Below are 13,784 nucleotides of genomic sequence, written 5' to 3'. Positions count from 1 at the left end.
CATGTACTGGGGAGTTTAGACTTTTCGTTCCTGAAAACAAAAAGAACACAATACAAGACAATATTTAACGAGACATCTTTCTACTCTCACTGGAAATCTATAGAATCCCAGCACTTCGGGGAAGGTTAAAAAGAAACTATAATCTTGGATTTACACAACTGATAGGACATTGGGCACTGACAGACTAGAGCAAACCTATAGTATCTAGTTCAGTATTCAGTGAAAGGTGGAAGAAGTCATGCTATATGTGACTCTTAGAGAGAGTTTGCCTCAACATCCACTAGTTAGGTATTTTCTGATGTAAATCAGGAAGGTTTATATTCCTTACAAGAGTTTTTAGAACAATCCTCACTACTATAAGGGTATGTCTAGACAGTAACGCTATTTTGGTTAACTTCCAGTATCCCAAAATAGCTATTCCACGTCTTTTAAGCAAGCCCATTATTTTGAAATATAACGGGCTCACTCTTCTGAAGCCCCTGTAAATCTTGTTCCACAAGGATTAAGGGACATTTAAGGGACATTTTGAAATAGCAGTTTGTAGACAGTGCCAAATTACAAAATAAACTATTTAGAAATTAACTCAAAATAAGTTCTACAATTTGCATAGCTCAAACTGCGTAGCTTATTTTGAGCTAAGGGTGCAGTATAGACACACCCTAACTGGGTTTTCTGGTTATCTATATAAACATCCAGTCCCTTTTTGAATCCTGCTAAGCTCTTGACACCATTGGTATCATGTGGCTGGGAGTTCCACAGCTTACTTGAGTGTTGATTGATTTTAGAATTATGGCCTTCTCTCAGACACCTTGCTGGCCATCTCCTTCTAAGTACGGTGCATTGTATCATGACGTGTGTAAACATGGGAAGTGCATCATGAAAATTGTTACAGATAGGGTTTTCTGTCTTGTTTTGCTTTGTTTTCTCCCTCCTAAGGATCTAAATTGTGCCATTGCTCCTATACAGAACAGGAAATAAATTTAGGGCCAGTTTCATAATTCAATAACATTGAATTCAGCAGCATTTCTCCTAATTTCTCCTTATTTCCATCTCTGAATTTAAAAAGGCTCTCTTAACTCTCACCTTACCAGATGCTCCCGGTGATACACTCTGACTCCCGGGAATTCCTGCAAGAGAAGCTGAGATGCTTTCCCTGGCCAGTATTGATTGAATCCAGAGAGTTCAATCACACTACAGGTTTCTCTTCAATGTCATAGGAAACTCCCCATGCAAGGGTGTAACACAGAAGGGCAGTGTTTGCATCACAGATGGATGAATAGTGGAAACCTAGCTTTGCATTAGTATCCATTTGTGTATCAAGTGCTTTCACGCACACTCATGTAATAGATGGCCAAGTCTTAAATACAATCACTATTACACTCCTCTTTCCTGAATCTCATGTGTCCTCTTCACTGGAAAGCAGGCCAGCAGTTCTTCTTACCCAGGGGCTATGTCTAGACTGGCACGATTTTCCGCAAATGCTTTTAACGGAAAAGTTTTCCGTTAAAAGCATTTGTGGAAAAGAGCATCTAGATTGGCACGGACGCTTTTCCACAAAAACACTTTTTGCGGAAAAGCATCTGTGCCAATCTAGACGTGCTTTTGCGCAAAAAAGCCCCGATCGCCATTTTCACAATCGGGGCTTTTTTGAGCTGTCTAAAAGCTTTGTGCAAACAGGACTTTTGCCTGAACGGGAGCAGCATAGTATTTCCACAAGAAGCACTGATTTCTTACATGAGATAGTCAGTGTTCTTGTGGAAATTCAAACAGCCAGTGTAGACAGCTGGCAAGTTTTTCCACAAAAGCAGTTGCTTTTGCAGAAAAACTTGCCAGTCTAGACACAGCCAAGATGTTTTGGAAAGACTTGCAAAGATACTGCAGAGGGATGCTGTTCATGACACTGAATTTGAAGGACAAATACATGAATAAATCCAGTTCTTGGGATGTTTGCTATACAGCTACATTGCACTAACTATTGGGACATTTAACTGACAGGGTGGTTAAACACTGGAATAAGTTGCCTCGGGAGGTTGTGGGTTCTCCATCTCTGGAGATATTTATTTAAGAGCAGGTTAGACAGACAGTTTTAGGTCCTGCCGTGAGGACTCAATAACCTCCTGAAGTCCCTTCTAGTTCTAGTGTTCTATGATTTCTAGTGTGGCTATATTAGAGAAAACCAGACTTGCTCTTTACAGTTTACCTGCTGTAAATGGAAGTAACAGATGAAGGACAGCCATCCCTCAGTACACACTTCCGGGAAGCTGAGAGATGCCTTTGTCTTGGCTCTTTGCTCTGCCAGCACTGGGAGTCTGTCTGGGGGTGGGGGGTGGGGAGAAGGGGGCAGCTGTTGCTGAGAAGCTCTTCAGACTGACAGACACAGACACCACCGGGGAAGACTGAAGGCCCTTGGTCTGCCTGGGTCCCTGTCAGTGTGGCAGAGCCTGAGGTCAGTGACATATTCAGACTGTTGTTGTAAACCCTCTTGTTCTCCCATGTTGTGCTGTATTCCTGGTGTTCAGGTTGAACAGTAATTTTGGTTGGCTGGTCACTCGTCTCACCACTGCTCAAAGGGTCCACAGGTCCAGCAACCAGTCTGGACTGCTGGGCAAACACTGTCGATCCACAGTGTGCGGTAGCCCTGAGCCCAGTCTGAGGTGGGAGCAACGCAGTCCTCCACATCGTGGTAAGGCCGCTTGACCCAGGCCCGGCCAAAAGGTTTGTGGGGCCCAAGGCAGGACGCTGGGAGTGGGGCCCTGGGCCTGGATGGTGAATACTCAGCAGTGTGGGGCCCGAAAAGCCCAGGGCCTAAAGCATTTTGTCTTGCTCATCTTGCCCTAGGGCCAGGCCTGCCTTGACATGGGGTGCTCGGAGACCAGAGAGGGGGCAGAGATGCTGGGAATCATGTAACGCTGAGGCGTATCTATGAGGCAGAAAAGCTGGAGCCCGGAACCAATCAGAAAACAGAAATATGCCTTGTTGGACCTGTTACCACAGATCAACGCTGCCCTGAATTCCTTCCTGCATGATCGAGCCAGAGAATAAAATAACTGAAAATGCATTTGCTGATTAAATGTCCAGGAGCAAATAGACCCAAGGAGATGTGGGGATTAGTCTCTGATATCCCGTGGTGTCCTCCTGTAGCTCAGTCCCCATCAGGATCAGGCCCAAAGCCAACTGAACCTCTGGAAATGGACCCCCGAGAAATCCTGATTTGGGGCATCATGGTTCAACACTCCACGATTCCTTTCAAAGTCACATTTCTAGGCGGCTTGAACAGCCCACTGTGAAACATGGGTGGACATTCCCTTCCACCTAGCACTGCCTGCCCTCCAGCCCCATCACTGAGTCACCCGATAGGCCAGCGGATTCCTCTGCTGCTACGCAGCACAACTGAAAAAGGAAACAGACTTTCTACTACACGTTACTTTGTAAAGACAGTGAAACCTGCCAACATACCCAGTTCTTAGGAGAAGAGGAGCTGCTGACACCAGAGACCTTCACCATAAAAGACTAAGAGTCACTGGAGAGGTTGCACAGGCAGCAGGCAGTGTGTGTTCAGCTAGGGAGGCAACTGTCTTTATGCAGCATGTTTGCACCTTCCCTTGGGGCCACTTGGCCATTGGGGAGTCTCAGTTGTTTGGCTTCATGTGCACCAGCTTCAACCCCCATCACAGCCAATTGCAAACGGCAGGAGGCCAACTCTTACAGGTGGAGGGGCAGGGATGTTAAGCAACTTGACTGCAGCGCCAGCCCACCTGCAGGCACTGTGCCTGAAATGCAGCCCTAGACTGGCACAAAGAGTTGGACCTTCCTATGCTCAGGGTGTGGCCATAGATTCCATCAGGGCCACCTTCATTTGTGTTGCAAGCAGGAGGCAAATGAAAAGCCTCCTTTGGGATGCAGGTAGCTGCAGCCAGGCAGCAACCTGGCAGCTGAGTATCCAGAGAAAAACCCATTTTCTAGGAAAACTCACCCAAAAATGGATGAAAAAGAAACATTTTAGTTTTGATCATTTTTTTCCCATGCGGGGGAACGTTCTTCATTTCCCCACCCAGCTCAAACCAGGAGCCTCTCTCTGCATAGGGCCATGCAACTCGGCAGCAGCGGTATCCCCCCGCCAGCCACCTACACCAAGACACTGCTTTGGCTGTCGGACTTTAGGAAAAACATCCTAACCATCAGGGTGGTTCTGTACTGGGATAAATTGCCTAGAGAGGTTGTGGAAGCTCTGTCAGTGGAGATATTGAAAAGTAGGTTGGACAGACTCCTGTCAGGGATGAGCTAGACCAGGGGTCTCCAAACTACGGCCCGGGGGCCGGATGCGGCCCGCGAGGCCCTCTCATCCGGCCCGTGGAGACCTTTTTGGATTCAAAGGCAGAAGAAGTGAGATTGTTTCAAAACCCATTTGAAGCAGATGTGGCCAGTTGCCCAGATGAACTGCAGCTGGAAGTCATTGAGTTGCAAGCAAATGACCTCCTTAGGGACAAGTTCAAAATAGGACTGGTGGGTTTTTACCAGTTTTTGCCCAAGGAAGACTTTCCTAATGTCAAAACTTTTGCATCAAGGTACCTTTCAATCTTTGGAACAACATACCTGTGTGAACAAACATTTTCAAGAATGAAATACGTGAAGAACAATTTGAGAACAAACTTGTCCGATGATAATCTCAGGTCACTGTTGATGTTAGGGACAACAAATCTAAAGCCAGAAATGTCTGCTATTTTGGCATCCAGGAAACAATTTCACCATTCACACTAATACAGGTGTTCATGTGTAGTGTATGAATGTGTTATTAAATAATAACTGAATAAAATAATATTAAATAAATAATTAACAACATCCATGTTTTGATTGTTTTTTATTTGGACCTCAAGTGTGTAGTCGGCCCCCGAACTGCTGTTTGATAGTTAATGCGGCCTTCGGGCTGAAAAGTTTGGAGACCCCTGAGCTAGACAGTGCCTGGTCCTGCTGTTAGGGAACAGGACTAGATGACCTCTAGAGGTCCCTTCCAGTCCTCTCAGTCTATGCTCCCGCCTGCCGCTGGAGGCTGCAGAGGAGCTGCCAGGGCTGCCTCCTGAGGACTGTTCCTTAGATAGCCAGTGGACCGAGTCCCCAAGGAGCTGTTGAGGTTGCCACCTACAGATTCAGTGGTGGGCCACTCCAACTGCATTAGTGCTGTTGGCTGGGGTGGAGTGGGAAGGTCCACATCCCTCCTGCCACCCCTCTCCAGCAGTGGCCCTGATCACCCTCATTAGGCCAGGGGGCCTGTGCTCCTTGGGCCCCATTCCTGCACACTCTCACCCCTAGACCTTGTTGGTAGGCCGCTAGAATGCTTATCCTAGCTGCCTTGAGTGCGGGCCAGCACCTACCCTTCACTTTGCTGCTCTGCCCTTACTGGCCCCACAGTTCATACACTTCCTAGCTGCTCTGCCCTCAAAACAGGATATAGGCCTGGACCACTGCCCCACTGTGGCACAGCCTGGGCCTCAAAGATTCCCTCATTGCTCCGGCCTGCTCACCAGTCAGAGCCTGCCAACTGCTGGCTGCGCTCTGCTCTGCTTGGCCGTAGCTAATTCTCCACGAGGTGTAGCTAATTCTGTCCTTTCCAAGCTCATCTTCACAGGAATGTGACAGAGGGGAGACTGAGAAGGAGGGATGCCCAAGTAACCTACCAAGATGCCCAAGTAACCAGGGCAAGACTATTGCTCACCTGTGCAGAGGCTCACAGCCAGCCAGTGCAACACCAGCTTTCCAGCCATCTGAGAATCCATCCTGGCTGGACTCCCTGATGCACCAGCAATGCTCCCCCCTGCGCTGTGGAGAGCAGGGAGCCAGGCATCTGTTGAAGAGGTTTGGTTCACTGGCTTGGTCTCTCCCTGCTGTGAACTCTCAGGGTCACGGATGAACAGGATTATGGATTCGCTTCAACACAGAGCCAATTAGGGATTGTCCATTTTATTAGTCAGCAAGCGCTACAGAGCAATGCATATGAGAGTAAAAGTCACTTGGAATGCTTACGTCCCTTCTACTGCGTGAAGTCCCATCCCTGATCTTCACTTCAATGGCCATGGTCAACATGGCTCCAGCTAGGGGGAATCCAGGGCACCCTCCAAGATCTAGGTCCCTAGTGAAACTCACCAGGCATGGGACTCCCACACCAATTATATCACGGTTGTTTACTGGGTGTGTGTGTATTTGCCCCATGCCACTCTCAGCAGTCTCATGAAGTTGAAATCGAGGTTGACGTGATTTATTCCTCACTATATTCCCAGCTCAGCTGCATGGGCTGCGGCCAATAAGGGCCATCTGGTGTTTGCATATGCAGGCAGGGCCAGATGGAGGCATAGGCGAGCCAGGCAGCTGCCCAGGGCGCCAACCGATGGGGGGTGCCTGATGGCAGCTGTAAAAGGTGCGCAGCGTCCCTTACAGCTGCCATCAGACACCGTGCGCCCGACTCCCACGGTGCCGGCCCGCCCGCATCTCCGCGGCGCCGGTCAGCAACTCCCTTCCCCCCATGGCCACGGGGCCCTACGAGGCTGGGCTGGACTGGGCCGCGCTTGTGCCGTGCGCACTAGGGGTGGGTCCTGGGCTGCGCACCAGCAGATGTAGCCGGGCCGCACATGTGCCATGCGCCCCGGGGGCGGGCCCTGGGCTGCATGCCAGTGGCTGTAGCCGGGCTGCGCATGCACCGTGCACCCCGGGATGGGCCTCTACACCCTAGGGGTCGGGTCTTCTCCCTACGGGCAGGCCCACGCATGCGCCATGCACCCAGGGGCGGCGCCACGCGCCCGTGCCTGGGAAGCCAGAATACCTCGGACCAGCCCTGTTTGCAGGATTCAAGGCTTTACTACGCTGTGTACCCCAAAGGTGGAAACTTCCAGCCCTAGGTTTGGCTTCTTATATAACACCTGCCTCGTCTGCATTTGGAGCAGCCTGGGGGCTGGGCTGAGCTCCGCACGATACTAATAGCACCCAAGAGTACAGGACACTCTGGGCACATCACTGCAGACAGCGGTCACCCCAGCCTGTCCCATTGGGGCGTGAGATAGCTCTGTAGGCACCCCGCCCTTCCCTTTAAGGACCCTGTGATGACAGACTCTCAGGCTGGGATATATAAGAGCCCCCTTTTCAGGAACTCATTAATTCAGTCTTTGCCAAAGCACAGGCTCTGCTACCACCCAGCCCCATCCTCATTCTTTACACAGGAGCGCCCTCCCTCCCTCCCCATCTCTTCCTAGAAGCTCCCTGCCACTTTTTCCTCCATTTTCCCTTGAGGATGCCACTCCCAGCTGCATTGGAGCTAGGCTGTGGTAAGAGCTATGCTAGGAGCTGAGGTGATCGTGGGGAGCCCTGGAATCTCCATCTGTCCTGGGTTGTAAGTGCTGTTGGGTGGGGACATAGGTTGGGGCTTCCCTTAAGTACTCCCAGTGCCCTGTCCAGGGAAGGGAGAGCGTTGGGGGCTCCTCACAGCGGCTCTAGCTCCCTGGGCAATTCATATCATGGTAGGGAAAGAGATGTGGCAGAGTGAGGGGGGTTCTGGGAAGAGAAGGAATAGAGGTAGAGCCTGAAGGAGGAAGTAGAGAGGTAGGGGAGGGGCCACAGTGGGAAGAGGGCTCCTGACTGTGCCCCACTTTTGCCTTTTGCAGAGATGGAATGGGCTGGGCCGGGACAGAAGCTAAAGGTGCCTCTGTGGGGGGAGCCGAAGCCCATTTCCACCTCTTTGCACTGTTGGGGCAGCACTAATAGAAGGTGAGAGAAGGGACCCAGGGCCCGACTCTCTTGCCAGGGCTCCTGCATGTCACACCCTCAACTACACACACAGCTCTGCTCTGCCTCGGTGGGGTGTGAACTCAGCAAGTGTGCTGTGTGCAGAGCCATCAGTGTGTGTGTTAGCGGGGAGAGAGCTGCCTGAATAGCTTCTCCTGCAGGGCCCATGGGTCACACAGCACCCAGGGAGCTCAGGAAGGGCCAGGACTGTGACTGCACAGGTCAGGTGTCATGGGAAACAACACTCACATCCCTTCTCTTTATGGGCAATATCAACTGGAATACCGAGGTCAGACAGCCACTGATTGTATTTATGGGCGAGCCTCCCGCCGGTCCTCTGGCTCGCCACAAAGAAAATCACTTTGTAAATTTTGCTGCCTGCTTTGATCAATTTCTCCTAGTGCACTGTCCTTCTACACCAGTCCCTCCCCCATTCTGCCAGGTCTTCAACCCTGTCCGAACCTCTCTCTCTAGAGATTGGAAATCAGTAGCTCATGTCTTCTTGGATGGAAGGGGATGGTGTGGAATAGGTGACCATAGTGCTCGGTTTTCATCTTTTATTTCACCAGTGCTGGGGTCAGCTGGCAGATGGACATTTCACTTGATGAACATCTTAATGATCCTCGCACGGAGGTGTTTGCTTTTCACACTGTATACAATTGGGTTCATCGTGGGTGGGACCAGCAGGTAGATGTAGCCCATGAGAATCTGAAGCAGGGGAGAAGAGCTATTCCCAAATCTCTGTATTAAAGACAAGCCAATCCCTGGTACATAGAAGAGCAGGACGGCACAGAGGTGGGAGACGCAGGTGTTCAGGGCCCTGAGGCACTCTGCTTGGGATGCGATGCTCAGCACTGTTTTGAGAATCATCACATAGGAGAGCAGGATGAGCAGTGAATCTAACACCACTGTGGAGACTGTAACAAACAAGCCATAGAAGCTGCTGACTCTGATATCTGAACAAGCCAACTTCATGACCTCCTGGTGCAGGCAGTAGGAATGGGAAAGGACATTGTCTTGACAGTATTGGTACCGCTTCAGGAGAAGGGGGAGTGGGAATACTACTGCCACCCCTCTTAGCACAGACACCAGCCCCATCTTGGCTATTCTTGGCAGGGTTAAAATGGAAGTGTATCTCAACGGGTATCTGATAGCAACAAAGCGGTCACAAGCCATGAAGAAGAGCACAGAGGATTCGATGAATGTAAATGTGTGGATGAAGAACAGCTGGGCAAAACAAGCATGGAGGTTGATTTCCCTAGAGTTAAACAAGAATACACCCAATGTTGTTGGTATGGTGCCTATTGATATGCCAATGTCTGTGAGAGCCAACATGGATAGCAGAATGTACATGGGCTCATGAAGGCTTGGATCTCTTTTTATAATGAACAGAATGACTGAATTGCCTACTATGGAAATGAAATACATGATGCAGAAAGGGATAGACATCCAGAGATGGACATTTTCGTGCCCAAGTAGCCCGGTGAGGAGGAACACGGCAGATTGGAATTTGGTGTCATTGACAGCTGACATCATGTGCTCAGTAGGTCTGAGGAGTTTTGAACATTCCTTCCTGAAAGGAAAAAGAACAGGAGACGAGATGATATTTAATGCAACACCAATCTGCTCTGAATTCAAGACTGGGGGATTCCCAGCAGCTCCAAGGCCAGGATAAGAATTTAATTTACACGGCAGATAAGAAAACAAGCATGGACAGACTGGATCAGATCTGTTGTACATCTATCTCAGTATCCAGTGGCCAGTTCAAGGTGCTTCAGAAGAAGTCACAAGGAGCCATGTACTAGCCAGATATGAGAAAACCTCCTCCTAGATAATGTTTTTCCTTGACAGCCATTAATTAGACCTATTGTGTTAATTAGGAGGGTTTAAAGCCTTTTCAAAACTTTCTAAAACAGTCCTAACTAATGTAACTAGATTTTTCTGGTTACCCTTAAACATCCAGTTTCTCCTTGAATCCTGCTAAACTCTTGACCCCCTTGATATCATGTGGCTGGGTGTTCCACAGTTTTCTTGAGCACTGTGTGATTTACAGTTGTGACCTTCCCTCAGAGACCCTTTCTGGCCTTCCACTATTGAATTATGCAATGAAAAGTGAATGGTGAAGCTAGTCATTGCATTTATCTTGAAGCTATTTAAAAAAAAATTGTCTCCTTTTTTAATAATTTCCCCCACTTCTGAGAGTCCAAATTGTGTCATCACCTCTTTCAAGCACATGGGATACATTCCCAGACCCAGGTTCCAATTTTAATACAAGTGACTTCAACGGCACCACTCCAGATTTACATGTGTCAGTTTGATCAGAACTGGGATCTATTAAGTTTCTCTTGACTAGTGTTCCTAGTACACAGTCTGAACCCCCGGAGAATCCCCTAAAGAGAGGCTGAAGTGATTGTTGACTGAATCCAGAGAGACTGATCATCCTACAGGCTTCTCTGTGCCCTCTGACTATGCAAGAGCCTATGGATATCAGGCTTTTTAAAAACAATTCACAATATCATCCAAAACACTGAATTTGCTGGTGATGGGGGACTTCAACTAACCAGACATATGTTGGGAAACTAACACAGCAGGGAACAGATTATTCAATAAGTTCTTGGACTGCACAGGAAACTTTTTTTTATTCCAGATGGCTGAGAAAGGTACGGGGGGGGGGGGGGGGAGGGGAGAGGGGAGATATTATAGATTTGATATTCACAAATAGGGAGAAACTGGTTGAGAATTTGAAAGTGGAAGACAGTTTGGGTGAAAGTGATCATGAACTCATAGAGTTCATGATTCTAAGGAATGGTAGAAGAAAGAACAGCAAAACAGAGACATTGGATTTCAGGAAAGCAGTTTAGTAAACTCAAGAGAGCTGGTAGGTAAAGTCCCATGCAAAGCAAGACTAAGAGGGAAAACAATTGAAGAGAGTTGGAGGTTTTTTGAAAAATACATTATTAAGGGCCCAAAAGCACAGGAAAGATAGAAAGTATGGCAAGAGACCACCTTCCTTTAACCAGGAGATTTTACATTATCTTAAAATAAAAAATGAGTCATATAAAAAGTAGAAAGTAGGTCAAATTAAAAGGGATGAATATAAGCAAATAACACAAGTATGCAGGTGCAACATTGGAAAAGTGGAAACAGAGAATGAGCTCAATCTAGCTAGAGAAATAAATAGTAACAAGAAGAAATTCTACAACTATATCAGAAGCAAGAGAAAGACCAAGGACAGGGTAGGCTCATTGCTCAGTGAAGAGGGAGAAACAATAACGGCAAACTTGGAAATGGCAGAAGTGCTTAATGAATTCTTTGTTTTGGTCTTCGCCAAGAAGATGGATGGTGACAGGGTGCCAAACATAGTGAGTGCTAGTGAAAATGGGATACGTTTAGAAGTTAAAATAAAAAAAACAGTTATGAATTACTTAGAAAAATTAAATGTCTGCAGTTCACCAGGGCCTGATGAAATGCATCCTACAATACTCAAGGAGCTGATAGGGGAGGTATCTGAGCCTTTAGCTATCATCTTTGAAAAATCATGGAAGTCGGGAGAAATTCCAGACCCCTGGAAAAGGGCAAATATAGTGCCCACCTATAAAAAGGGAAATAAGAACAACCCAGGAACCTATAGACCAGTCAGTTTTTGTGCCAGGGAAGATAATGGAGCAAGTAATTAAGGAATTCTTCCACAAACATCTGGAAGATAATAAGGTGATAGGTAACAGTCAGCATGGATTTGTAAAGAACAAATCATGTCAAACCAATCTGATAGCTTGGTTTGATAGGATAACAAGTCTTGTGGATATGGAGAAGCGGTGGATGTGGTATACCTAGACTTTAGTAAAGCGTTTGTTAAGGTCTCGCATGACCTTCTTTTAAATAAACAAAGGAAATACAACCTATATGGGGTTACTGTAAGGTGAGTGCATAACTGGTTGGATAACCATTGTCAGAGAGTAGTTATTAATGGTTCTCAGTCATGCTGGAAGGGTAAAACAAGTGGGGTTCCACAGGGGTCTGTTTTGGGACTGGTTCTGTTCAATATCTTCATCAGTGATTTAGATATTGGTGGAGAGAGCACACTTATTGCGTTTGTGGATGATCTCAAGATGGGAGGAATTGCAAGTGCTTTGGAGGATAGGGTCATAACTAACAATGAGCTGGAGAAACTGGTCTAAGGTAAATAGGATGAAGTTTAATAAGGACAAATGTAAAGTGCTCCACTTAGGAAGGAACAATCCATTTCACACATACAGAATGGGAAGTCGAATATCAGAGGGGTAGTCGTGTTAGTTTGAATCTGCAAAAGCAGCAAGGAGTCCTGTGGCACCTTATAGACTAACCGCAGTGTTGGAGCATAAGCTTTCATTGGCAAAGACCCACTTCGTCATGCATCCGACGAAGTGGGTCTTTGCCCACGAAAGCTTATGTTCCAACCCTTTGGTTAGTCTATAAGGTGCCACAGGACTCCTCGCCGCTTTTGCAGAATGGGAAGTGACTGTCTAAGAAGGAGTACGGCAGAAAGTAATATAGGGGTCATAGTGGACCACAAGCTAAATATGAGTCAACAGTAGGACAATGTTGCAAAAATAAACAAACATGATTCTGGGATGCATTAACTGGTGTGTTGTGAGCAAGACACTGGAAGTCATTCTTCTGCTCTCTTCTGCAATTATTAGACCTCAGCTGAAGTATTGTGTCCAGTTCTGGGAACTACATTTCAAGGATGATGTGGAGAAATTGGAGAGGGTCCAGAGAGAACAAAAAAAAAAGAATAAAGATCTAGAAAAAATGAGCTATGAGGGAAGGCTGAAGAAATAGGGCTCGTTTAGTTTGGAAAAGAGAAGATTGAGAGGGGACATAGACTCATAGACTTTAAGGTCAGAAGGGACCATTATGATCATCTAGTCTGACCCCCTGCACAGTGCAGGCCACAGAATCTCACCCACCCCCTCCTAGAATAATCCTCTCACCTATATCTCAGATATTGAAGCCTTCAAATACTTTGAAGACCCCAAGATGCAGAGAATCCTCCAGCTGTGATCTGTACCCCATGCTACAGAGGAAGGCAAAAAACCTCCAGGGTCTCTGCCAATCTAAATAAAAAACTGCAGTTTTCAGGTATCTAACGGGGTGTCAGAGTAAAGGGGGTAAAATTGTTTTCCTTGGCCTATGATCATAGGACAAGAAACAATGGGCATAAACTGCAGCAAGGGAGGTTTAGGTTGGACATTAGGAAAAACTTCCTAACTGTCAGGGTGGTCAAACACTGGAATAAGTTGCCTAGGGAGGTTGTGGAATCTCCATCACTGAAGATATTTATGAGCAGTTTAGACAGACATCTATCAGGAATGATCCAGAAGATGCTCAGTCCTGTCATGGGGGTAGGGGACTGGACTCGATGACCTCTCAAGGTCCCTTCCAGTTCTAGTGTTCTATGATTCTATGACACTACACAAGATACAAGGAAACACAGATACATACCTCAGCTGGGTGGGAGAGGCATCACAAATAGCTCAATAGTTCAGAGTCTGTGTTTGACCTCATATCCAGCTGAGTGTCGTAGTTACCCAGCTTGTTCTGCCAGCGCTGGGAGTTTGGCCACAGGTAGGGCAGCTCTTGCTACAGTCTCTGCAGATGCTGCTGACAGAGTCTGAAATCCTTGGTCGGCTTGGATCCCACACAGTAGGAGGGCTTGTGGTCAGATACATGAGAACGCAGTTTTTTATTTTAAACTAGGGGTGTTGATTCATCACAGTTAATTCACATGGTTAAGTCAAAAGAATTAATTGTGATTAAAAAATCAATCAGGATTAATCAGAGTTTGAATCGCACTGTTAAACAATAATAAATTATCAACTGAAATTTAGCAAATATTTTGGGATGTTTTTCCTCATTTTCAAATATATCGATTTCCATTACAACAGAGAATACAAAGTGTGTGGGGCTTTTTTTCACATTACTTTTAGTACAGATATTACAAATATTCTATAAAAAGACAAACAAAAGAAATAGTA

The 13,784-nt window shown here is 47.0% G+C and overlaps 1 protein-coding gene across 1 annotated transcript; it reads right to left on the bottom strand.

Annotated features, from left to right (window-relative positions):
- Positions 1-8,364: 8,364 nt before the first annotated feature.
- Positions 8,365-9,300, bottom strand: LOC102443603 (olfactory receptor 51G2-like). Its single transcript, XM_006132555.3, has one exon. It carries the CDS (start codon positions 9,298-9,300, stop codon positions 8,365-8,367), a length of 936 nt encoding a protein of 311 aa, XP_006132617.3.
- Positions 9,301-13,784: the final 4,484 nt, after the last annotated feature.

This window comes from Pelodiscus sinensis, chromosome 1 (genome assembly GCF_052426305.1).
Source record: "Pelodiscus sinensis isolate ZL-2025 chromosome 1, ASM5242630v1, whole genome shotgun sequence".
Classification (NCBI taxonomy): domain Eukaryota; kingdom Metazoa; phylum Chordata; order Testudines; family Trionychidae; genus Pelodiscus; species Pelodiscus sinensis.
Note: the sequence above shows the minus strand (reverse complement) of the source record. Positions and strands in the feature narration are given on the sequence as shown.

Bases quoted from the DNA above. Each gene is read 5' to 3' on its own strand.
- LOC102443603 (XM_006132555.3), bottom strand. From the start codon at position 9,300: ATGTCAGCTGTCAATGACACCAAATTCCAATCTGCCGTGTTCCTCCTC.